This window comes from Acinonyx jubatus, chromosome X (genome assembly GCF_027475565.1).
Source record: "Acinonyx jubatus isolate Ajub_Pintada_27869175 chromosome X, VMU_Ajub_asm_v1.0, whole genome shotgun sequence".
Taxonomy (NCBI): Eukaryota; Metazoa; Chordata; class Mammalia; order Carnivora; family Felidae; genus Acinonyx; species Acinonyx jubatus.
Window position 1 is genome coordinate 98,394,012 of NC_069389.1, and position 26,664 is coordinate 98,420,675.

At 36.9% G+C, this 26,664-nt stretch overlaps 1 protein-coding gene across 16 annotated transcripts in view; it reads right to left on the minus strand.

Annotated features, from left to right (window-relative positions):
• THOC2 (THO complex subunit 2) overlaps positions 1-26,664 on the minus strand; it is a 112,264-nt gene that overhangs the window by 26,603 nt on the left and 58,997 nt on the right. For 11 of the 16 annotated variants that reach the window (XR_008289854.1, XR_008289855.1, XR_008289856.1 and 8 more), the window contains 10 exons: positions 19,228-19,269; positions 18,659-18,789; positions 18,460-18,561; positions 10,351-10,447; positions 9,668-9,761; positions 9,170-9,250; positions 7,485-7,581; positions 5,167-5,284; positions 4,500-4,679; positions 3,310-3,474 (listed from right to left, as the gene is read on the minus strand). Coding sequence is in view for 13 of the 16 variants with exons in the window: in XM_053201624.1 (XP_053057599.1) it covers positions 3,310-3,474; positions 4,500-4,679; positions 5,167-5,284; positions 7,485-7,581; positions 9,170-9,250; positions 9,668-9,761; positions 10,351-10,447; positions 18,460-18,561; positions 18,659-18,789; positions 19,228-19,269 (1,107 nt within the window). In the remaining 3 variants the exon portion in view is untranslated. The remainder of the gene's footprint in view (positions 1-3,309; positions 3,475-4,499; positions 4,680-5,166; positions 5,285-7,484; positions 7,582-9,169; positions 9,251-9,667; positions 9,762-10,350; positions 10,448-18,459; positions 18,562-18,658; positions 18,790-19,227; positions 19,270-26,664) is intronic. The other 5 variants (XM_053201625.1, XM_027054319.2, XM_027054318.2 and 2 more) reach the window with 1 other exon arrangement.

The following is a 26,664-nucleotide window of genomic DNA, read 5'->3' on the forward strand; positions in this document are numbered from 1 at the left end:
AGAAGAAGAAGAATACAAAGTGTTGTTGCTACTGTCTCCTATCCTTCGGTCTCTTTAGGATGAAAATTTTGTTGGGATGAGGCATCATCCCTGAAGATGAACCTAACAGGAGATCTAAAACTCACTTCTTCTTTATGTTAAATAAAGAAGCATTTAAATCATCACAGTTTGTGCTGAACAGGGAACCCAGAACCAGAAGGTCAGACATCAAAGGCTCCGCTTCCAGGGCTGGACTGTGGATGGTAAGAGGCTCGGCTCCTTACAGTCCCGCTGTCTTCCCTCCGGAGTGCCTCTCTACCCCAGGCTAACCGGACGGAAGACATACCAAGTACTTGGTTCCAGAGGGTAACTTAAGCAGCATCTTACAATTATGAGAATTACAATCAGAGAATCTTACAATTATTCTATAGGTGGAAGATTTACCTCCTGTTACCCCATTTTAGAGAACTACACAGGTGACAAAATTACAAAGAATATTACTTTTGAGAGAGAAGTCCCAATTACATCACAGACCCGAGAGAATGGCCAGGATAAGGAAGGGTCTTTCACCTCTGAGGCCAGGTCCTGTTGATGGTAACTAATATGAACCTATGTGAGGCGGAATGACATCTGCTGAGGTTCTAACAAAACGTAGGATAATCAGTGCTAAAACTATCTGTACAAGATAGCTTGGCTACCTGATTTGGGCAAGATCTAGAACATGAACTGGGGGAAAGCCTTTCTTTCCTAACTGTGTTGCAAGGTGGGTCTCAACAATTAAAACTGAAAATTAAGTTATAGGCATGAGGGGGCAATGATGTGGTATGACAGCCCTCGTCTCCCCAGTCGTCTGGTTCTGAGTATCACTACTATTGCTAGGCACCCACCTAGTCCCCATCTAGTTAAAAAGAAAAAAAAAAAAAAAGGCTTGATGAGAAAAGACAGCTGTACTTCATATTTAACTACGATGAAGATTTCCTCATCTGAAGTCAGTATAACTCCCTCTTCAAGCTTACACCTTCAGTCAAATAAAGAGGCATAGCAGCTCTACATCTCAAGTCACTTGGGGCACTAAATCCATGACTAGAACGGATATCCACAGTTACTGCTATACTTCTAACGACTGTTCAAAAAGCTCCTGTTGGCCCAGTAACCTGAACAGTGTTTGGTCGGCTAAATCACTCCCATGAGGGCCCGATGGCAGTCCATTTACGGAAGGGACCCGGCAGTCCCCCAGCATTCACACCCTCTCCTCGAAGTTTCTTCAAGAGAGGTCCTCACCCAAGAAGCAAAAGCAAGGCTCCTCTAGGGAAATCTGGATGTCCATCTAGCGCAACCAAGGTTTCCAAAGAACTCCCTTTCCAATGTGGTCTGTCAGTAACAGACTTATCCCTGACTTGTCTGTATAGTCACCTCTATGTGGCCCTTTGTTTTCTTCTGCAACCCTGACGGGGAAATGACATTTCTCAGTTTAGAATTTGTATCTCTTAAATGACAAAGACCTAATATTTTACACAGGCTACAGAAGAGGTAGCTATTGGTAGGAATGGCCTGCTCCATTTTCTGACCTGGAAAAGTTCAGCCAACCTCAGGCAACCAGGTGTTCCTGTTTGCTAGGGTTCAATATCGCGGATTAGTGTGTTCACTTCTCAGTATAGCACAGGGCAGGGCAGAATTCCTGAGATGAAGCAATTCTCCCACCTCAGTCCTTCAAGAAAGCAGGTCCCCTGGTGCATAGCTGAGACTGACCTACTGAGGGATGGGGCAACAACACAAGACACAACTATGCAAAAAGAGCATACAATTTCCTGGATTGAGAGATTCTAAAGGGAAAAAAGAGGCCTAATCCTACCCCTTGCCCCCCTTTCCCTTCAGAGAAGATAGCAGAAATAGCAACAGGATTGTTGCATAACGCTGAAAGTGATAATTAAATCAATTAACAGTTGTTAGAGGGAAGTGTGACACTGCACCAGTTGATATGTAAACACTAACAGCTGATGGTTGATTAAATGATCAATTAGACCCCAAATTTCTCAGCGTCTTTTCTCCACACCTATACTACACAATTCTGTGTTTCTACTGGGAACAAAGAAGGATCCTAGTTTAAAAGAAAGGACAGAGATCTTCCCCAAAATCTGGAGTGAAAAGCCTTACCCAGTACAGACAACAACAAATAAACAGAAGGGCCAGAATTCAAGCCTACGCAAAGATGAAGAATACACTGGGGCTCCAGTCAGAGTGGAGAAGTACCACGGTTTCCAAACAGAGGGCTAACCATGGTCCGAAGGGAAAGGAAAAGCCCATTCCCCTTCCAGGTCACTGCTTTGCAGGCAAGAGTCCAGGTGGCAGAGAGAGAAAAGGAGGGAGGGCAGTGTCCTCTTCCCCCAACATCCTTACAGTCGCTAGTGGGATACTCTGCTTGGGAAGGCTCTGGCTTGCTTTTGTCGTTTTTTCTTTTTAGGCGTCTCATTTAGCAGGGAGAGAAAGAAAACAAGAACCATGAATGTCCCTTTCTGAGAAGTTACACAACACAGACTACAAGAGTTTTTAGAGTGTTTGGGGTGGTTAAGTCTTTCTGTTAGTCTCTTTATTTCTCTCAAGGCAGTACGAACAGCAAGTCAACTATCTGACGGGGATATTGTCAACTGAAGAAATAGTACCCTCTGTATTCCGTGGGAGTATTCCGCAGAATGACATTATCATATCTTCCTGCATCAGAATCAACCAGTGCTTATTAAAAAACAAAAACAAAACAAATTCCCAGGTACTATGCAAGTCACTAAATTAGAATCTGGGGACACAGGACGAGTTTCTAGGATGCTTCATTGGTGACGCTCATCTACACTAATGTTTGAGCACTATAGTTAGCTCTAAAGGGCCCATACGACATCAACCTGGACAACTGGGGGTACAGTAACAGTAAAATTATAGCACCAGTGAGACTTACATTTAGAGGGAGCATTGTCATCGTACACCTCTCAGAGATGAACGTTAACAAAAGAATAACTCTCCAAGGGGCACCCGAGTGGCTCAGTTGGGTTGAGCATCTGACTCTTGGATTTGGCTCAGGTCATAATCTCATGGTTTATAGGATCGAGCCCGGCACTGGGCTCTGTGCTGACAGTGTGGAGCCTGTTTGGGATTTTCTCTCACCTCTCTCTCTGCCCCTCCCCGCTTTGTACTCAGTCTCCGTCTCTCTCAAAAGAAATAAACTTTAAAAAATGTCTCCAAGAGACATGTAATCTATATCTATTTCAAACTAAAACACATTTATAGTTAAGAACTACTTTGGAATCATTCTTGAATGGCAGCAAAGACACTTACACTTACCGAAATGTGGTGTGCATACATTGGCCTAGACAGGAAAAATGCTGCATCATGGGGTGTATGAAATTCATTACAGAGCACATCAATTGAAGGCACTCGCTTTATATAATCTTCTGTGCTTAGATTAGATGCTAAAAACCCACCAAACTGTACCAGGGTATCATGACACTAAATTTAAAAAATAAGACAAAAAACACAAATGTGCTACCACTTTACAAAACCGACATAAACATTTTCCAAAATGATTACAATAGGTCATTTTAACAATATTTTGATTAACAATAAAGAATTCAAATTTTACAACTTAGAAGAACTTTAAAGACAATCTATAAACATCATCATGTAATCATATTACCACAAAAGATACCAAGGCCCTGAAAAGTTCATCAACCTAAGGCTTTAATGTTCAACCAGGTCTCAAGTTCCAAGCTATTATTTCGTCACTTTTAGTAGAATATACTTCCCCTACATCACATAAAACAACAGTTTTACGTATACAGAATTTCCTTGCCCTTAAAAGAGGAAAACTTCATTTATAAAATATATGTGATCTCTTTTTTCCCTTGTAATACAGTTGGTGGTAAACACATCTTGTAGGCTAATCACAGGTTTTGGTGCCTAATATTTACAGAAATATTTTATAAACATCACATCTACTTTGTTCTGACTGAATTTCCAGATTTCCAGAGATCAGGAAAAGATATGAGAGCAAATAACTTGAAGTTAACTACTTAAATTAAAAATCTTATACATATGATTACGTTTCCTAGAGCCTTCTCTTAAATACCATAATTTTCACAGAAATACCCCCTAGTTCAAAAATGCCTATTTTACATTAGAGCTGTTTCACACTCATATGATGTGCAAATGACATTTTAAAAATTATATCGCATTCTGGGGCGTCTGGGTGGCTCGGTCAGTTATGCATCTGACTCTTGATTTTGGCTCAGGTCATGATCTCACAGTTCTTGAGACTGAGCCCTGCGTTGGGCTCTGTGCTGACAGCACAGAGCCTGCTTAGGGTTCTCTCTCCCTCTCTCTTTGCCTCTCCCCTGCGCGTGCTCTCTCTCAAAATAAACATTTAAAAACAAAAAATAAATAAATAAATAAATGAAAATTATACCACATTCCATATTTTCCACTATCAGGATAAAAAAGAAATCCACACAAGCACAAAAGCCACTTTAACTTGCCTGATCATAGAGTTTTCCCACAAGTTTCAAATGTTTCTCTCCACCTTCCTGGAAGATTACCCCATTCCTCTGCTGAGCCATAAGCAAACAGAGAGGAAGAGCAAGATCATGGTCCAATAGTGCATCTTTTAATCTCTGGGAGGATTTTTTAGTGTTTCTGATCTGGCCAAAATAACCACCCTGCACAAGAGAAGACATAAATTTACCAGCGCATAGTACATAACACATGCTATCTGATTTGAAAAAGACACAGAAGAGGATCAGTTACAATCCTGAAGATTAAAAACTTATTCTACATTCCTTTCCTCTCTTCACAAATTTATTTTAGTGACACAATTGCTGATTACAGTCACTAGTTTCAAGATTCAACAACAGAGTGATGATGTTCAGATTAACACCAGTTAGGATATCAAGGACCACAGAACACTTGGTATTTACTTCCCTTACAGATGCACTGCTGTCTTTTATACTTTGTTTCAGCTGTTTGAAAGGGCTTAAATAACTAGTATATCAGTTTTCAAAAGGGAGATGAGGACAGCCATGAGAGGAGGGTTATGCATGGCTTTGACATTTGGCTTCATGTACTTACGTGTTGTTTGGATTCGTTAGTATGAGCATGCATCTATTTTGAACTTAAAAAGTCCATAAAAAAACTAGCAACTCTCACCTCAGCTTTTAGTTGCTCTCCACCAGTCATGGCCTCTAGTTGCTCCATCGTCATTTCCTCTGTTATTTCTATTCCTGCCATTTTTTGTACCACTTCTTTCAATATAAGCAGGTCAAAACTATTTAGAAAAAATAAGAAACAGTCTAGAGTTGAAACTTCAAACATAAAAGTTACAATATATTACAATTAACATGCTGAGAATCCCTAAATTGCTTGTATGTAAATATGGAGCGGAAAGGGGCTAATGTGGTTTTTAAGGAAAAACTGCATTCTGGAACTATACTGAACAATATTTGAGACATGTAATATATTTACTTTAACATTTTCTTGGGAATAATTTCAAACATACAGACAGTACGTAAAGATAAAAAATAGTACAAAGCACTGCCATATACCCTTTACCCTGACTTCACCTATTAACATTTGGACTCCTGTTCTCTTTATCGTTTGTTTTCTCTCCCTCCCTCTACACACACACACACACACACACACACACACACACACACACACACACACAATTTTTTCAAACCATTTGAGAGTAACTTATTTAGTAAGTAACATCACTTTTAAGGGCACATTTTACCCCTAAAATTCCTAAGAATGTATTTCCAAGAATATAATTATTCTCTTACATAACCACAGCATAGTTATCAACTTTAGTAAATCTAACACTGATTCAATACTTTAATCTATAGTTCATCTTTTATTTTTTATCACTTGGCCCAAAAGCCCTTCATAGCATTTTTAAATGTTTTTTATTTATTTTTTAATTCAAGTATAATTAACATACAGTTTATGTCAGTTTTACTCATACAGTGATTCAACAGTGCTATACATTACTCAGTGCTCATCATGGTAAGTGTACTCTTAATCCCCTTCACTTCTTCACAGCATTTTTTTATCCTCCAGTACAAGGTGGCCAATATATATATTTGACGGTATAGAGCCATCTCTCTAAACAATCACACACACTTGGAAGGAATGGAGGGAGTGAGGGATAGGAGAAAGAAAAAAAAGGAAGGGAACGAAGTTCCAAGTTGCAGTGTATGAGCCTAAGATGACAGCCTTAAAAACATTTGTTATTGTGCCAATAGTTACTCATTTTAATTCTCAAAGCTTAGGACTATCAATGGAAATAACAACATATGACTTTCAAGATCCTCTTTAATTAGTTAAGTAATGAAGATTAAGTGGAAACCTTCTTTCCTACAAAACAAATACAGACGTGTTCCCAAACGTAAAGCTAGACATACGCAAGACACAAGTTAAAAATAGATAAAAGGCAGTGTTTGAAGATTCTTATTGAGTGCTTACTCTCTCAACTTGTCTTGCCTTCCCTAAACATAGGTTTTGAAAACAAGAGAGCCCTCCATGCAAATTAGTATGCAACAAGTACCAACGAAATATTTTAATTTTTCTTTAAACTATCTTTTAATTAAAAACTATATTCACAGTAAAGAAAACTGAGCTATAGACTTAAAAATAACATTACATTCTCCTGGCCCATAGACACAGAAGAGTAAAATGTATAGGAATGGTGGACAGATGCGCAGAGTGCGATGTGCTGATAAAATCCTAAAATCTAATTATTTTTTTCAGTGTTCTCTAATCCAAAATAAGAATCTGTCAAGAATTACTTAGGTAATACTTGTGTGGAAGAGCAGATAGCTTTAAAACTTTTGTTTGCTTTCTACCAGAAAGTTTTCAGGAACAATTTCCAGTTCTTCGAGTCTAGTCCGTCTACTGCTGAGGAGGTTTAAGATACACACTAATTCCAATTCTAAGCAGTGATATGGGTCCAGAATAAAACAATAAAATTCAGTATTTATAAAGAAAAGAGAATGTTATCCAAAAGGTATGCAAGCTGTACGTAATCTCTGAAGTCCATATTTTTTAAAAAAATTGTTTCAAAAATACTATATACACCCTCAAAATAAACATGTTCCTACCATATGCTTAATGTAAAGTTCAATTACTGTCCAGCAGCATAATCAATAATGTAATATGTCTTGTCATAAGAAGATTTACAATATACCATATTAACTAACCACTTATTCAAGAGCCTAATAGGTAGTCAAAATGAATTGTCTTTTTAATGAATTATATATATGGCCAAATATTACATTTGTGTAAAAAAGTATTTATGTATGAAATTACAATTTCTTTTAATTAAAGAATTCCATATATATAAGTGAGCAACTATTCTACTTAAGCCTACAACCAACAGTTTTTCAGGATAATAGCAATCTCAATATCCCAATACCACCAGAAGTACTCTAATTACTGAATTTCATTTACATATAATTTGCTATGAATACCTTTTGCCTGCCTTTAGCTGATTAGCCACATATTGAAGAAGACCAGCAAGATCAATTGGATATTTACGAAAAACTGCACCACAGAAACTAGCCAGACCTATATGAAATAAAAAAATAGGGCTTTTAAAAAACAGTTCATAAAACAAAAAACAAAAACAAAAACAAAAAAAAAACACAATATTAAGCGCCATTTCTCAACTAACTCAATCTCTAAAACAAAATGAGCTAGGAATACTTGTATTGCTGATGCCATTGAATGGAGTTTTAGAATTAATAACAGCTAATATTTCTTGAGCATACATATGCGAAGCACTGTACTAAGTACTTTAATGTTAATTATCTCATTTAATTTTTGCAATAATCATCTCAGGTTGTTATCAACCTATCAATAAGGAACATGTCACATAGTTGGTATGAGGTAGCACAATGATTCAAACCTATACGACCTGATTCCAGAGCCTGTTGGGCCACAACAATTAACCAGGCCACAACAAAATCTTGCAGATCACTCAGTAAATTTGAATGATCAACAAAACACCTGCCTCTCAAATGTTTGAGTCACACACAAAAAATCTCTTTTTATCTAGAAACATGCTACTAGTTGTGGAGAGGCAAGCAAACAGGTAAAGCATTGCCAGACCAAGAAGCAAACAAACGACCAATTTTTACCAATAGTCCTTATCACATCATGAGTAAGGAGAAAACCCCAGTCAAGACAAGAAGAGGAGATCCCAGTAAAAATCAAGTGATCTGTAGCCTTTTCAACAATTATTTGCTGAGCATCTAAAGGATAATGGACAAAACACAAGTCCTGCCCTCAAGGAGCTTACAGTCTAATGAGGGATACAGAAAAGTGAACTGACATAACTATGATGAATAAAAGGTTCCATGGGAATACAGAAACAGAGCACCTAATTCTGACCTTTGGGTAGGAACATTAATAGGGAAAGCCTTCTGAAGAAAAGTGACCTCTAAGCTGAAATCTAATGAATAAGTAGAAGACGTGGTGGAGGAAATGAGGCTGCAGCATGGAAGGGTATTCCAAGTAGAGGCAATAACACGTGCAAAAAAGGCCATGGAAAGTACAAGTTCAGTATTAATGGAACCTAGAACATTGGGGAGGGGCAAAAGATGAGGCTAATACACTGAGTAAGGACTTGATTCCAAAAGAACTTACTTACATGACTTAATCCAGATTTCAGACTTTAAAGGGCAATGGGGAGCTACTACAAGATTCAGCTATCAAACGTGATAGGTTGAAAGAAAAGGGAACTCACTGCTAGAAATCAAAAGCATAAGAAATTAAAAAATAAAGTAGTGTTTTTTGTTAACAAACAAGTTTTTGTTCTGTTAAGATGACTGAAACGTCAGGATAGAGAGAAAAGACAATAGTTCCTTTAAGATTAATTCCACTGAAATAATAGAAGGGAATTTTCATCTCCCCAGTAATGCTTGCACAAATTCTATCATAGCCAATACTGGACTCTTGAGTTGGAAAATGAATAAGTACTATATGAACTTCCTTACGCAGCCAAAGACTTGGACGTCCAGCTTGAGAACAAGCCAAGTGGCTAAGTATTCTCAGCACCTCTTGACAAACAGGCTCTTAGCATGGGTAATAGAATATATAACATGGCAATTGCAACAGATGGAAATTTCATCCTTGGAAAAATAAAAATACTTACTCTGAAGCCAGCTTGAGATGGTTGTGTCGTCATGTTTCATTCTCTCCTTTTCCGGATTAGCTAAAGCTTCAATGATACAATCTTTCATACATTAAGGAAAAATTTTAGGTCACTACAATCTCTAATAAAGACCCTTAAAACAACAAAATACCACATCTTGGAAAACAATTGTTAGCTTCAAGTTATTACAAATCATTGAAAATTACACTCCATGTAGTACCAACTTTTCTTCTTTAGCCACTTTTCCATCTTTCAGCAAGCAAGACAGATTTCACCTGTATCACGATGTTTAGTAAACATAACATTGTTCTCTCCCTATATACAACATAGACACGTATACACAAACTCCTGGCTGGCCAACCTTCAGATCAGCCACCTGAATCAACCTCATATGGCTACTAATGGAACTTACAATGAAAAAAAATAATGAAACTAAAATGTTCACCATTAAGGTCTATGAAATGTGAAATCTATGTGTTAGTTCACTTGAAAGGATACAGGCCAAAACATCATAATTCAATGAAGTCAGGTATTTCAATGAATCTACTACAGGTGTTATTAAGTTATCATACTTCTGTATTTGTGATAAGATCTGGAAGATAAGAGCAAAGAATAGATGGCATTGACTCATCAAAAGAGGCGTTCTGTGCTAAATTATGGCTATATTTTTTAAGAAACCATGCTTAAAAATAAAGTAGCTTCTATTTTGTATTTATATAAGATCTATTCCGTTTCTTTAGAAAATATTTTCATAAGCTACATTTTCCAATTAGGAAATAATTCCAGGAATAACTTGAATTTCGGAATGATAAATGCCAAATGTCTTTTAGAAATCTCTTTCTAAATATGAAAGTGCTATGCTTGAATGAAATGCTATTCAAATGTTTCTAACAACTAAAATCATATATAATGCATCTCTTTATTAATATTTCTCTAAATCAACATATGGTAAATAAGACAGTATTAGATTATTTATAACAGTAGCATTGTTATATATTACCAAAAAATTAGATCAATGTGTTAAATATATTCTATGCTGTTTTGGTTTTAGATTATATGATGTCTCATTTGCTAAAGATTTTTTTCCCCTAAAACTACCATTTTTAAAACTTCATCATTCCATTTCCACTTGTCCTGATTTAAAGATAACAAAAAGAAATATCCCTTAAAGCAATATTAACCTCAAAACATACATAATCAAACAAAATGGTTGGATTGCTGTGGCTCAATTTCCCAATTTGTCTTCCAGAAGGCTTCACATTTTCCTTGGTTAGACGCCTACAAGAGGAGAAAAAGGTGGCACGGATCATCTTAATTAAGTCATTTCCCTCACAATGTTGACAGCTTTGTTGTATCATAAAAACAAAAGAAAAAACAGGTATTTCCCAAGTATCTAAAATGGATCTATGTAAACAACCAAATTCTTCATATACTTTACTGTAGGCCTTAGGCTATTTTGATTAGGCATTCTACCAAAGGATATTAAGATTTTATATTGATGCTTAACATTTGTAATATACACATTTCCATTTTACAGTAAGTCTAATAAGCAAAAACTCCTAATGTACTCTACAAGCACATAAAACTCTTGTAGCAAATCAGAATTATTTTAGATTTAGATGGGCTCATTTATCAGCTTAGGGATTAAAATACAAAATTTAGTGTAATGCAATGAAATACCTCATACCATCTGTCTCAGTTACCCTAATAGAGTAATAGCTAATGCCGCATTCCTTGATATAGGAAGTTCTCTGGTTTTCATGTAAATAATTTTTGAAAGGAAACCATTTCTGAAAAATCAATTCTACTCCTTTTCTTCCTCTTTAATTCTTCCTCTGCTCAGTATTCTTTTACTGACATTCTGGAAAACTTACATCTATGAAATGCTTACAGCTCAAAATTATTACACAGCATCTTAAATTCTTCTGACATTACATAATACATCTACAAACTTAAAGGGGCACCTGGTGGCTCAGTGGTTAGGCAGCTGACTCTTGATTTCGGCTCAGGTCATGATCTCACGGTCCTGGGATCAAGCCCCATGTTGGGCCGTGTGCCAAGTGTGAAGCCTGCTTTGGATTCTCTCTCTCCTCTCTCTCTCTCTCTGCCCCTCCCCTGTTTGTGCTCTCTCTCCTTTCTCTCTCTCAAAATAAATAAATAAACTTTAAAAACAAATCTAGGAACTTTAAAAGCTGACAACTGAAAGCTTTCTAGAATGAAAATACAGTATGATGAAGCAAATAATGAATTCAGTTGATAGTTCAAAGAATGGAACAATTCTGGAAGTAACAAACTTAATTAAGAAGTTTCTTATGACAAAACTGACCCATCAATCAAAATTATTTCATCATCAACTGCTTCCCTTTCCCATTCTCCATGGCCCAGTTTCCCTTTTCCCCCACAGAAGAGAGATCTGTCAAGTTTTAAACTTTGGCTATACTCTGCTCCACCTTCAAACTTACTACCACCTGTCCTTACTTCTGAGCCTACTATTTCAAGTGGTCATCCTACTGCCAAAGCAAACCCTTCTTCTCTATACTTTTTATCCCATTCCCTTCTGCCTCCACCCTGGAGAGAAAAAAAATAAAAATAAAAATAAACATAAACATAAACATAAACTAAAACTAAAACTAAAAATAAAAATAAAAGGAATAGATTCTTGATTTTGTCTCCCCCTCAAGCTACCACGCACGGTGTCTGGCATATGGAACACAATCAGTGAGCATGTGTGGAATGAATTACTGAATGCCTTACAGCAAATTCATTTTTTAAACAGTAATCAAAATTTGTGAAATTCTGCAAGTAATAAATTAATATATTCCCTTCCCAACATACAAACTTCAATCAATACCAAAATCATATTGTTCAAGCCTGGTGAAATAGTTACAACTAACAAATACAACAAAAACCCAAGTACATTAAAAATTCTACACATATCCTTCTGTGATAAATATTTTTATTAATCAATTCATTCTTATTAATGTCTTCTATGACAGGCAAAGAGCTAAGCACTAGGAATACAAGGATGAATAATAGCTCCTGCTCTCAAGCTTAGTCCAGCTGGGGAGACAGAGTCAACCTATTTTTTACATTTTACATTCTCTAACAAGTACAGCAAATTACAGAACAGTACTAATTATATGCTATCAATAGTACAAAAAGGGAGAACAGTATCTTTGTATTCACCTGTATACACATAAAAATATCTGGAAGAATAAATGAGAAAGTAAACAGTGGCTCCTTTTTTCCTTTAGGAGGACTGAGTGGATGGGGGGTAGGGTGTGAGACTTCTTACTATCTACCTTTTTGTATTTATTGAAATTTAAACAATGTGCATGTATAAACTATTCAGAAGATTAGATAATTATATAAAAGGCAAATAATCCTAGCCATGTTCTCAGTGGTATGATAGCATCACATGCATATGGGACAGTGGTGGTGCAAATAAAGAACAGTCGATTGTGCTTGGCAGTATGTGCTACGGAAGGCTTCATGAGATGGTTAACACTGGAGCCCACCCTCCAAGGATGAGGTCACCAGTTAGGGAGGAAAAACCTGTACCAACAAAAGAAACGAAAAACATATGCAAAGATAAAGAGGACCACAGCACACTGAGGGAAACTTAACTGGACTCGGTACGGTTGGAGGTAGAATTGGCAGGGAAAGAGGTTGGAAATGGGGAGGGACAGATCACAAAAGATGTCTCACATCACCACACCATAAAGGTTGACACATTGTAATCTGCAGGCAATGGTTAGTCACCAAGGGATCTTGAAGAAACAATAAATACAAGGCACCATAATACTCCAGATAAAAGAAATGAGTTATAGTGGCAGTACAGAGTGGAAGAGACAGATTCAAGAGATTTGGTAAGATCTAATATACAGTTGACCCTTGAACAACATGGAGATTAGGAGCAATAACCCCCAACTGTTGAAAATCTGTGTATAATTTTTAACTCCCCCAAACCTTAACTACGAATAATAGCCTACTGTTGACCAGAAGCCTTACCAATATAACATAAAGAGCCGATTAACACATATTCTGTGTATTACACACTGTATTCTTACAATAAACTAAAGAAAACGCTATTAAGAAAATCATAAGGGAAACAATTACAGTACTGTATTGTATTTATCAATACTGTTAAGTTTACATCATCTATTTACAAGGTGAACAGTCTGTCAGTACCTACATCAGTATTATCTTATATGATATAAAACACTGTAGATGTAGGTACTAACACTAGACATCAAAAATGAAAAGATAATGTGGAAAAGAAATTCATATTCATTCACAGGTATAATGATTCATACACTGATAATGAAACAGCAGCAATATGATTGGTTTTATGACAGCCTAGTATAATCGATACAATTGCTTCATGGTAGCCTAGCCTATAGACTAATGAATGAATCGTTATAAAATTTTAATGGCATATAGCATTACACTCATATTCATAATACAGTATTGGAAACACTGTTACATTTATTTAGAAAACCACTTACCTGTGATGATAGGCTGATATGCAGTTTGTCCAATTACAAGAGAAAGGCATACTACAGTAATAACAATTCTTTGAAAGCAAAGTTGTAAACCAGTAAGAAAACGAACACATTATTAATGTTGTTAAATATCATTCACCGAATGCCTACGTAAGGACAGCCTATCCGCTTCCATACAAGTCTTGCACACAATGTCCTACATGATGAGGACAGAAAAACATCTCTTATAGTTCTTCCCACAGGGTTAGATTTTCATACAGAGACACACACAAACACAACAGGTAAGTTTCTTAACTGTATCACAGGATGATTATTAGTGGAAGTGGATCATCATGAAGTCTTCATTCTCGCTGCCTTCGCACTGAGTAGGCCGAAGAGGAGGAGAAAGAGGAATGGTTGCCGTTCTTGCTGTCTCAGGGATGGCAGGGTGGAAGAGGCGGAGGAGGTGGAAGGGAGGCAGCTGAGGCAGGCACACTCAGTGTTACTTTATGGAAGTACATGGTAATTTGCCTGACTTTTTTGCTTTTCCACTTTAAAAATGTTTCAATGTGATACCCATTCTTCTCCCACTATTTGCTTTAGGTTCAGTGCCCATATCATAGAAGGGTCCATGTCATAAGAGAAGTCAGAAGCAGTCTTGAATAATCAGAACCTTCTGCCAGACTAAGGTCAGTTTTCTGTCACTGCTTCTTCTACATCTTTTTCTTTATCTTGCATTCATTCAGAAGCACTCATCTCCATCAAGTCATCTGCTATGTAGTGTCTAATAGCTCTTGAATTTCTGAAAAATCCAGATCTTGAAACCATTTACTCCCAACCTTTTTTGCCATATCCACAATCTCTTTCATGATTTCCTTGACTGGTTCTGTCATAAATCCTGTGAAGTCATATACAACATCTGGACACAGTTCCCCCCCTCCCCCATCAGAATTCATTATTTTGGACTTGATAGCTTTTACAGCTTTTCTGCAACAATCATGGCATCTTCAATGGTGTAATTAATTCTTCCAGAATTTCATAATGTTCTATTGGGGTTCTCTTTCATAGTGTTCACAATCCTTTCCATAAAGTACTGTGTGTAACGAGTCTTAAAGGTCCTTATGACCCCCTGATTTAGAGACTGAACTAGAGACACTGTGTTTGAGGGCAAGTAGACCATTTTGGCACTTCTGGTGTTGAATTCATGGGGTTCTGGGTGGCCAAGGGCACTGTCCAATATGAAAAGACCTTTAAATTTTTTTATTATTATTTATTTTTGAGAGAGAGAAGAGAGAGAGAGAGAGAGAGAGAGAGAGAGAGAGAGAGAGAGAGAGAGAACGAGAACTAACAGGGGAGGGGCAGAGAGAGGGAGACACAGAATCTGAAGCAGGCTCCAGGCTCTGCGCTGACAGCAGAGAGCCGGATGCAGGGCTTGAAACCATGAACTATGAGATCATGACCCAAGCCGAAGTCAGACGCCCAACCAACTGAGCCATCCAGGCACCCCTGTTAAAAGAACTTTAAAAGTCAGTCTTCCTGCAAAGTATTTCCCAACTTCTGGGACAAAGCCCTGATCAATTCAATCAACTGAACCAGTTGATCTGAATCAATTGATTGATTCAACCAATCAACTGAAAAGATTGGATTGATTCAATCCAGAAAAAGAGGCTGTTGTCCAGGCCTTCTTGTTGTACAACCAAAAGACTGGCACTTGATGTTTATCTTTTCCCTTCGAGGCTCAAGTGCTAGCAGCTTTATAGATAAGGGCACTCTAGATCATAAACCTAACTGCATTTGCACAAAACAGTAGAGTTAGCCTATCACTTCCTGCCTTGAATCCTGGTACTTGCGCCTCTTCCTTAAGGTCTTTTGTGGCTTTATTTTCCAGAATAGGGTAACTTTTGTCTGCATTAAAAACCTGTTCAGGGGTCGCATTGTGGTTCAGTCAGTTAAGCATCCAACTTCAGCTCAGGTCATGATCTCGTGGTTTGTGAGTTCAAGCCCCGCATTGGGCTCTGTGTTGACAGTTCAGAGCCTGGAGCCTACTTTGGATTCTGTGTCTCCCTCTATCTCTGCCTCTCCCTTGCTCATGCTCGCTCGCTCTCTCTCAAAGATAAACAAACATTAAAAAGTTAAAAAAAAAAAAAAAACCTGTTTAGGCAGATATCCCTTCTCCATGGTTTTTTTTTTTTTTGAGTTTAACTTTATTTATTTTTTGAGAGAGAACTAGAGAGCAAATGGGGAAGGGGCAGAGGGAAAGGGAGGATCCACGCTGTCAGCACAGAGCCCCATGTGGGGCTCAAACTCACGAACAATGATATCATGACCTGAGCCGAAGTCAAGAGTCAGATGCTTAACTGACTGAGCCACCCAGGTGTCCCTCAGTGATTTTCTTAAAGGCGTCTGGGAACTCATCTACTTTCTGCCTCTTGGTCAGCAGAAACCACTTCTCCTGTTATCTTGACATTTTTTTAAGCCAAACATCTCTAAAATTATCAAACCATCCTTTGCTGGCAATAAATTCTCCAGCTTCAGATCCTTCACTTTCCTAGATCACAAAATGACTTGGCATTTTCTCAAATATTAGAGTCTATACATATTTCTTCCTTATGGTAATCCTGCACCCATAAAAACAGCTGCATTTTCAATACAAGATCAAAAAATATTTCACAAAAAGTACAAATTTTTCACATCTGCTCATATAGCTGTAGCAATGGCTTCATGAATTCCCCCCCCCCCACCCCGCCGCACCTTTTTTTTTAAACAACGATCCTTAGGGGTGCCTGGGTGGCTCAGTCAGTTAAGCATTTGACTTCGGCTCAGTCATGATCTCATAGTTTGTGGGTTCGAGCCCCACATCGGGCCCTGTGCTGACAGCTCAGAGTCTGGAGCCTGCTTCAGATTCTGTGTCTCCCTCTCTGTCTGCCCCTCCCCTGTTCCTCACACTCGGTCTCTCTCTCTCTCTCTCTCTCTCTCTCTCTCTCTCAGAAATGAATAAACATTTAAAAAAAATTTTTTTAAACAGTCCTTAGGCTGGATTCATTTATCTTGAAATGGCGGGTACCTGAGCCACAGACCTCAATCTATAGTACACATTAAGCAATTTTTTCTTGTAATGTCATGACTCTGCTCCACTTGGGAGCACTTCTGGCAGCACTAGAGGCAATTCATATGGGTCCCAGGCTGTTATGTAAGGCTTATGATATTGCAATAAGCACAAAAAATACATAAGAACCATGAGACATCACTTTTTATGGCAATAACGCAATTTACTGGAGAGAGAAACTGCTCAGAGATGATTAGCACCACACAGTGTTTTAAGCGGGTACTCACAACACTTGAGCTCACTGCATAGCAACAGGAGGTGGCTACGAAATTATTACAATGGTACACTAGGTACTATAGTTAGTTTTATGCAGTTATGACTTAATACTAAATCTTTACATTCATTTACATGTCTCTTAACTACAAATGGCACCATGTATGGTCTGTTAAGTATACATATAAGTTTTGATAAATTTTAACTTTTTATAATAGATTTGTGTATATTCTATGGTAGCAAATGATAAAAGACTAGTATCTACTAGTCATATTTTATGCATTAAAGACATACCTTTTTCTTAACTTTTTCAATATTTCTACGTTATGTGATTTGTAAGTTGTTCCAAATCTCCATAAAATTTTCCAATATATTTACTGAAAAAACAATCCACATATAAGTGAACCTGCATAGTTCAAACCGATGTTGTTCAAGGGTCAACTGTATTATTAAATAATCCCTATAAAGCACATAGTGCAGGGCCTCACACACAAATATTAATGGCTCCATAAACATTAGCTTAGCTGCTGTTGTTAAGCTAGAAACTCTACTTGGGGAAATCTTAAGACCGAACTCTTTTGGAAGGACCAATTCTAGTATCTCCTTCCATGCCTTCCCCAACTTCCCAAGGGTGAAATAATTCACTCTCTTCTCTATCTTCTCAAAGAACATTATACATACTATATAACAGCAACTATTAGATCTGATTGTGATTGTGCACACACTTGTTTCCCCAGCAGACTGTAGCCAGGGACGATATCACTGGGCACAAACACTATCATTGCATACTGTTGGATCTAGTTAAACTAGAGAGTGAACTATTTTAAATCAGAATAACCATACCACTGCACAAACATAAAAGAAACGACAATCAATAGCCTTGCTGAAAACACTTGCAATATAGCAGTGTATTTAGTATACAAACCAACTCTAATCTGAAGTATATGATGTTGATGATGATTAAATTTCAGTTTACCAAGGTAAAATAACATCACTCATGTTTTTAATGACATGAAAATAAAGCACACAAATGAAAAAAATAAAAACTTTCAAAAGTTAACTCAAGGAGATAGTTCTGCATAATTCCATTAGATCTTCCAAAAAAGAAAAATCTTCATTATAGTAACTTCTGGCAGAGGAAATTTCAAGAACTTTGATCACCTTGTACAAGTCATTAAATGTCTGACGCAAATTGGGCAAAAGCCATAGTAGGCTGTCCTTTAAAAAAAGACTCATCATTAAAGAGGATTATTGGATTTTACAGCTATGCAAACATGACAACTATAAAAACTTAGTAGTCAAAATGAGCTAAAAAAAAACACAAAAACTGATAGTCATTCTATCTGCAGTATATCATAAACTATGCCATTAGCACATACTCCTGGGCTTCCTCAGAATTGAGACTCAGACATAAGTTGGTTAAAAGAAAGTAAATTAGACTCAGATATACATTAGATTAATATGAAGAAAAATAAATTAAAACTTACTTCATGATATATTTGGCTCTGTCTATTGTTTGGGCCTTAACTTTTACTAAAAGTGGGTGACTATTATAAGTTTCATTCTTCCACTGGCCATACAGACGATACCTTAAAAAACAATGAAATGAAGAATTAGGAAAAGTTAAACACTCAGAGGCTAATGCACTAGAATAGTAGTGAAAAATATAAAAATTTATGTATTTACCTATGCTGATAGGGAAATGTTTTAAACATTCCCCATAGTTCCTCAGACATACAAGCATTGCAGTCCATCAAAGAAAGAGATGGAAGTAGTACCTGGTCAGTAATGCTAAGTAAACAGCTAAGGATAACTTCCTACGAAGAAGGGAGGAAAAATTATTTCAGTAAAAGGTCCATATTAATCCCCCCCAAAAGAAAAAACAAGTTTATGCCAGCCTTGGAAAAACTTTCATTCCTTCCTCTCATAAAACACACCTAATTCCCCACACTATCACTGTCCTTTTCACAATGGATATTTGTGTTTCTCCATCTAAGAAAGCAATGAGGTGAGGTAAGGAAAGGGGCAGCAAGAGAAGGAGGGACTCATTAATCCCTCTTCCCTTCTCAACATGGTAATCTTCCAAAACAGGAACTGTCAATCTTAAACGATAACTGTATGATATTCCACAAGCTCTATCCAGCATGTAGAGTACAAAATATTCACATAGGTGATTAAAGTCTGACCACAGTAAAATTTACAGTATGCTATACATAGACAAATATCAGACACATTGGATTTTTCTTGTCTCTTACCGTTTTCTCTTTATCTTCTTGTTTGCTTCCATCAGACTGAAACTAAAATTAAAAATAACTATAAATAAAATGCAAAAAGGTTAAGATTATGATGTCACAATTTAGCTTCTAATGTGAAAAAATTAACTTGTACATGATTGTGAATTATTTCCTTACTTTTTAAACAAATGTAGATTTTAAATATAGCCAGCGTTACCAATTAACATTTAAAAATTTCACCTATATTTCTAACTTCCAAATTATTTTGCAATATTCATGAATTTTAAATGTCAATTTCATAAGCCAATTCTTTTCTCAACCTCATTATCAAAAACCAAAGCATCCTAAAACTGATCTAAGTATTTATTGTAAGATTGTATTCAGCACAACTCAGTTTATAATGCATTTGCATTTTTCCATCCAGAAGTTCTGGTTTTCCGCTACAGAATTAGTAAAATCTAAGACTAAAACATTAACAACAACAAAAAATTTAACCCAAAGCAATTTAAACTATGTTTCAATTCACCATTACTTAAACTCTCAATGAGAAATAAGCCCAAAATATTAATAACAAAGACAAAACCATTGCCTAAGTTGGACAGAATGAAAAAACCTGGGTCATTTTTGTATCAATGATTTGCAGGTGGACCTCTGAAGTGTCATGTTTGATGCTGATGCTGTCCATTCATTCAAAACGAAATAGTGAGTAATACTTGTGTGTGTATAAGCAGCTGGACAGTTGGGAGGACCATGCAAAGGCCAAAAGGACAACTGAAGCACTGATAATCAAGGACAATCTAGATTTCTGGGAAGGATTTAACTCAATACCAAGTGAGGGAAGAGCAAAAGCTAACAGGCAGCTAACAAGCTTATTATTTTCTTGGCAGAAACGGGTGTTTTGTGCATCTACGTTTTCATACTTGAGTAATTTAATGGGTATCACTACAGAGAAGCCTAACTTCTGTGCAACATTTTCACTTAAGACTAATTCCAGGAGACTGCCATGTCACCTTGAAGGGAAAACATACACAATCCTTTTTTTTAATCAACAGTTTAAAAAGATATGGTTCCCTTTCACAGAAACAAATGTTAAGTCAATATATTTCCTGGTCAGCAAATAAGAATCAGGTTATGAAGGAGTGGCCTGACAGAAAACAAAGTAATAGCTGCTTAGGTTTTGTTGGTGGACTGGGGGTGGGTAATTCTGGTGGCATATTAGGTGTATAGTGGGAGGCAGAAATAAGGGTATGTCATAACTGGAAGAACTAGGTGGGGATAAAAGCTACTCCTTTTCTATTATACTATGATTCTAATAAAGCTACATGTAGTTTCCTCCATAGAAATAAAAAATTTTCTTACAGTATTACTAAACTGTCCTAATTCCCTTACTATTTAAATTTCTAATGTCTATGTCAATTCTGTAGATTGCATAACCAGGAAAATTTGACAAAGACAAAAAAAAAATGGAAAGCACAATGTAACTATCGAGAAGAGCACTGAGAAAGATTTCTATCAAAGGCTAACTACAACAAAGATGAACAAAAAAAAAAAATCAAAAGGTACATGCAAGTAAAAGTAATTTCCTTTTGTTTGGTAAGAATGTAAACACACATTAGACTCTCCTGATGCTTTTTCTTTTAGTTTAATTTGCTGTTTAATTCAGTGTAAATAAAAACTCTCCATTCCCACAGTACAACACTAGAGTTTTATTGAATGGCCAGCCCAGGAAGAAATGGGAGGAAGAAAGGGGGGGTGGACAGAAGACATCCACTTCATTCATTCATTTACTATGTGCCAGACACCGGGAATTCAAAGATGAACAGAGTTCCTATCTTTGAGAAACTGACAAAGACAGTTCCTATCTTTGACAATCTCTTGAAGATCAAAAGTAAGGCTTGCCAATGTACTATTAGGAGCTGAATTTTTAAGTCTGAATAAAATCAAGCACTCAAAATTATGCCGAGACAAACTATCAGCTATAAATGGCCCCAAGCAGGTTCCATTCTTGCCCTATGAAGAGGGAGCAGATGACAGGACTGCATAACAAAACTGGGCACAAAAAGAATGTAGGTCCACCAAGAGGGGGCTTCTGGAGAGTAAAGAAAGAAAGCTTGGGAAAACATTGTAGATTTAATTAGATAAATTACTTTTATTACTAACGACCTGTTTTTAGTACCTCTAACCTGTGAATATTTGAAATGCTAGACTATATTTAAGGAGGAAAAAAGTAAAATACTGAAGATTGTGACTAGATTTCAACCTGAAGCTACATCTAAGTAAATTATGACCCTATTTTCACCTTCCTTATTTTTCTCATTCTTATTAACTACCATTTATTGAGTACTATGTGCCATACACTAGGCGAAGAACTTCACATTTGTGTCTTAAAACTATCGGGAAATTCATTTTGCTAGAAAGGATCCAAATAAGACCCACGAAAATAACTTAGAAATAGGAAAATATAACCTATAGGTTAAAAGTTACAGGAACAGGGGTTTACTGAGCCTGGAGAAGAGAGAACTGATTGCCTTTCAATGTTTTGGTTCAGAGCTTTGTTTTTATTTTTTGATCAGAAACTCTTAAATCGTTATAAAATGCTTAGAAATAATCAGTAATATTGATACTACATGATTTCTGAAAACAGAGATACTAAAGGAAAAACTTCTATTTTCCAACACACTTCATTTTTAATCAATCCAAATCTGTACTAAGACTGCAAATCTGTACCAAAGAATTAATAATATGGTCACCTATACACAGAATGACCACGTGCTCGTTCTTTTTACCCCAGCATAAGTAACGGCACAACCTTTCTATCCCGTGTGTCCTGGTTTAAACAATAAAGCACATGGTCGCCCTACCTACCACATGAGTAGCATTCAAACTGCAGTAAATGGACTTGTGGGAGTGGTTTAAACATGAAAATATAGCAAACAAAATGCTAAATAGCTATACTTGGTTCCATAAAATTTGCCCCCAAAAGTAATTACTTTGGCTAAAATGCTGATTATGACATGAAACTGTGCTGTTTTACACAAGCATAGTTCTAACAAGCTATGTGTAAAAATGGGTATTTTCAGTGCACTTAATGAATATGAGTATGTGATTTATTTAAATGAATTCTCTTTATAAATGGAGTTCATGACAGAAGTCTTTTGTAAAACAAAAAATTGCCTTGTAAATCTATCTTTAGGGAAAATTAAGGTTTTCATATTGAATTTATTTAAAGGAATATGCCCCCATGTTTTAGTTTCTATTTCCCCAAAAGCAGACTCTATTCAAAGTGCTGCCATAGTTTATTTGGGAAGTAATCCTAGGAACTCCCAGTGGGAAATTATTCCTGTGGTTTAATGGGAGCTTAATCCCACTGGGGACTTAGAGGGTCTGTGTAGAAATACATCTTAGGATTATCCCATCTCAAGGCATGATACTTATACACCAATTCCTATCATTTCACTGGTTGAGAGCTAGGGAGAGGAAATGAGGTGAGTTAGTTCCCCAGCAATTCTAGGACACCAATTTCTATACTGCTTACACAGGCTCCCAGGGCCAGAAAAGCCCTCATACAAAAGACCTGCAGGTGTCAGCAGTTGAAAATTGGGCTGGTATACACCAAAATGTTAAGGACCTGGCGTAAGAGCCAAAGGATTACAGACAGAATCAAACAGCATCTGCAGAGACGAATGGCCAAACCTCTAAGAGATGAGAGTTTTTCACAAATGTTTTTTATGTTTATACACTTTGAATTTTTTTTCTGAAACTGAACACTGAAGTTCAATTTCAGAAAACAGTCTTTGAGAGGAGGCACGGGGGTTGTTGACTCAATTGCTTACAATGTGCATTTGATACACACTAAAAATTCCATCTTCTTTCTTGTATAAAATATACTGTTAAAATTATACTGTTTGTACATAGTCTACATTTGCCTATTAATAGACTTAATATCTGCCTAGCCTTGTATGTTTATATGTCTGTCTTAAGTAAAAAGCACAGCTAATGGCAAAAATTAAGACCTTATTTGTAATTTATTACCTTAAGTATGATTCTACATCTTGATTAGAACTGTCACATTAAGATACCCAGTAATAGTGAAGGTGACCTTAGTTCAAACCAATTAGTACATGTGACAATATAAGGACAAATATAAACATCCTAACAGTTCTTCCTTGCTCAGCCTCATTAAATAGCAAGGATGTTGTAGATTCAATTTGGTCTCCCAAATGCAGAGTTCATTTGCTTTATATAAGGCTTATAACAGCAAAAGTACACAGAAGAGCTTAACAGACGGTGCCAACGATAGCAGTGTCTCTTCGACAGTAAGAATTATAATGCAAGGTTCTGTCTTAAAAATATTTGTTTAAATATTTTATTTTTTAAGTAATCTCTACACCCAACGTGGGGCTTGAACTCATCACCCCAAGATCAACAGTTGCATGTTCTACCAACTGAGCCAGCCAGGCACCCCTGTCTTAAAAATATCCTTACAATATTTGTATCCACTTAAAGTTGGAAACTGACAAGTCCATATACCCTTGACTACTCCACTCCCAAAACCCCAGCAATAAAAATTTCATTTGATGAAAATTTTTGTTACTAATTTATAAATTTCCACAATGGGGGTGGGGGGGGGGGGTGACATCTGATTACCACCACAATGTAAAGAAGCCAAAGGCATTCCTATATAAAATCAAATCTGCTCTTGTGGGAAATGACGTTGGTACTTTAAAGTAGTACCTATTATTTAAAGATGGAAATAAGGTATATTAACACTTATTTTTTTTATACAAAAAAAACAAAATACAAAAATACAAACATGTATTTTTTTATATTTTCTTATTTATTTTGAGAGAGAGGGGAAGGGAGAGAGAAAGAGAGCATGCATGAACACAGGGGAGGGGCACAGAGAGAAAGAGAGAGAGAATCCCAAGCAGGCTCCGTGCTGTCAGCCCAGAGCCCAATGGAACCTGACGTGGGGCTCAATCCCACAAACTGTGAGATCACGACCTGAGCCAAAATCAAGATTCAGATGCTTAGCCAACTGAGTCACCCAGGCGCCCCAGTATATTACCACTTTAAAACAAATCATCAAAAGCTAGTGTAGTGACAACTTATAAAAGTAAGTTACAACTTTACTATGTTCTAAGGAATTCATGACAACATTTTTTAACTTTAAATTTGAATACTTAATTAACGTTAGTATCTAATTAGTGTTTAGATCTCATTTGATTCTCATTGCAACCCCAGGAATAGATACGGCAAATTATTACCACTCATCTTTGGCTTTAAAAAAATGACCAGTTTAAGGTCACATAACTAACAAGTAGCTAACAGATCATTCTGATGAAACCTGTTAACATAACAGTCAATGCGTAATGCCTTAATTAATTTGTTTGGGGGACAGCCCTAAATAAAGATTCTTTGTGGGCAAGTTAGGTTCTAAAGTCAATACGTACAACGAAAACTACATATACTTACAATTACCCTTAAAATCTCTTAAATTATCTGTAATGTACACAGACACATTATCTTTCATTCAAGTCCAAGACAAAGACTGTTTTTCCTCTGTAATATTAGAAGAAATCACTATAAAATGAACATGGGATGGGAAGATGAAATCACGTGAACATGAAATGAAGTAATTGGCTTGTATTTAGGGGCCATGTCACATGAAAACCCATTACTTTAAAAAATAGACTCCCACTGAATGTGGCAAGAGACCTGAGCAACTGAACCAAACAGAGAGAAAACAAAAATTCTCCAATTCACCCTTACTCCTAGATATACACACTGAGTATTTTGATGGAACAAGTCTGGCCACATTCGCATGATGAAGTACAAGTATGGTATAATTCCACTGTACTTGTACCTTCATCCAAAAGAAATATTAATTTTGGGCTCTAACCTACACTGCCAGGGTAGATCTTCAATTTTGAGAAGCAAAACAAAAAACATCAACACAAAATTCTAAAGTAACTAGTTCCTAGAGTTTTGGAATCAATGGTCTAAGGTAGATTCTGTTCCTAGAAACCCAAATTTTTATTATTAAAAATTTCAAGTTTACATAAAAGTTGAATGGATAGCACACTATCAATAAACACCTATATGCCTACTTTGTAGACTGCCCCCCTTTTTTTGACTGACCAAAAAAAAAAAATAGCAGACATGACATCGCATCTCAAAATAATTCAGTATGCATCTCCTAAAAAGGACATTCTTCCACGTACCACAGTATCATTACCCAGCTATTCCTAATATCATCTAATGCCCAGTCTAAGAATATTCTGACCCTCTCTGACTCTAGGTTTCTCTAAACTTCATCTGTGAATCAATTTAAAGCACTTCGGCTTTTACCAAAGGCCAACATAAGAAACAATGTATAAAGAGCCTGGCCAGACAAATGAATCAAGATGACAGAGTGAAGCATAAACACAGAATTTCTCTCCCCTAATCCCTAATGCAATGAACAAGGTATGTCTTGTTTTTTTCTTTTTTCTTTAAGTTTATTTATTTATTTTGAGGGAGAGAGAAAGAGAACACAAGCAGGGAAGGGGCAGAGAGAGGGAGAAATAGAATCCCAAGCAGGCTCTGTGCTGTCAGTGCAAAAGCCTGACACAGAGCTCAAACTGACAAACTGTGATATCAAGACCTGAGCTGAGATCAAGAAGAGTCAGACAGTTAACCAACTGAGGCACCCAGTTTTCACTGGGTAAAAGTATTCACCAACAACCAAGCAAGAAAAGGGGAAACTATGCTATTAACTTCAAGGGAACACACACACACACACACACACACACACACACACACACACACACAAATTCTGGTAGTAGACACAGTGTGGTATGGCTCCTGCCCTTAACCCAATCCCAGAAGCAGTACAGACCAAGGAAGGTAAGTCAACAAAATCCTTCAGGCAATAAGACATGTAAGGTAAGTGAGTAGACTGAGGGAAAACTCTTGTGAATACAAGCCCAGCAGGACTCCAGCAAAGGAAGAACCAGCTGCTAAAGCCCGCCATCTTTCAAAGGAACTGTGCTGAGCTGGCTGAGGGAGTCAAAGCCCAAAGGAGTTGGATACTCACTTGGGCTGGGCATGCCTAGTACAGGATAGGTAAGAGGATCTCAGAAGAGAAAGCAGAGGTACTCTAAACGAGGGTTATACTCAGCCTCACCAAGCTCATCCGCTCTCCTATCATAGGCTAGAGAAAACACTGAAAGGAGAACCCAGTACTCAGACTGTAGCTTGGCGGGGGAGAGGACTGGTCATAAATAAGGCAGGAAAGGTAAGAGGATTCACTCTCACTATATCAGAAAGAAGTTCTGAACACAGCTATACATATTAAGATGAAACAAAATGCTGTAGCTACAATGGAAACATGAATAGCACCCCCCCACACACACACCCCCGTCAAAGAAAGCAAAGTTTGGAGATGAGATACACAGACTGACATGAACACAGAGA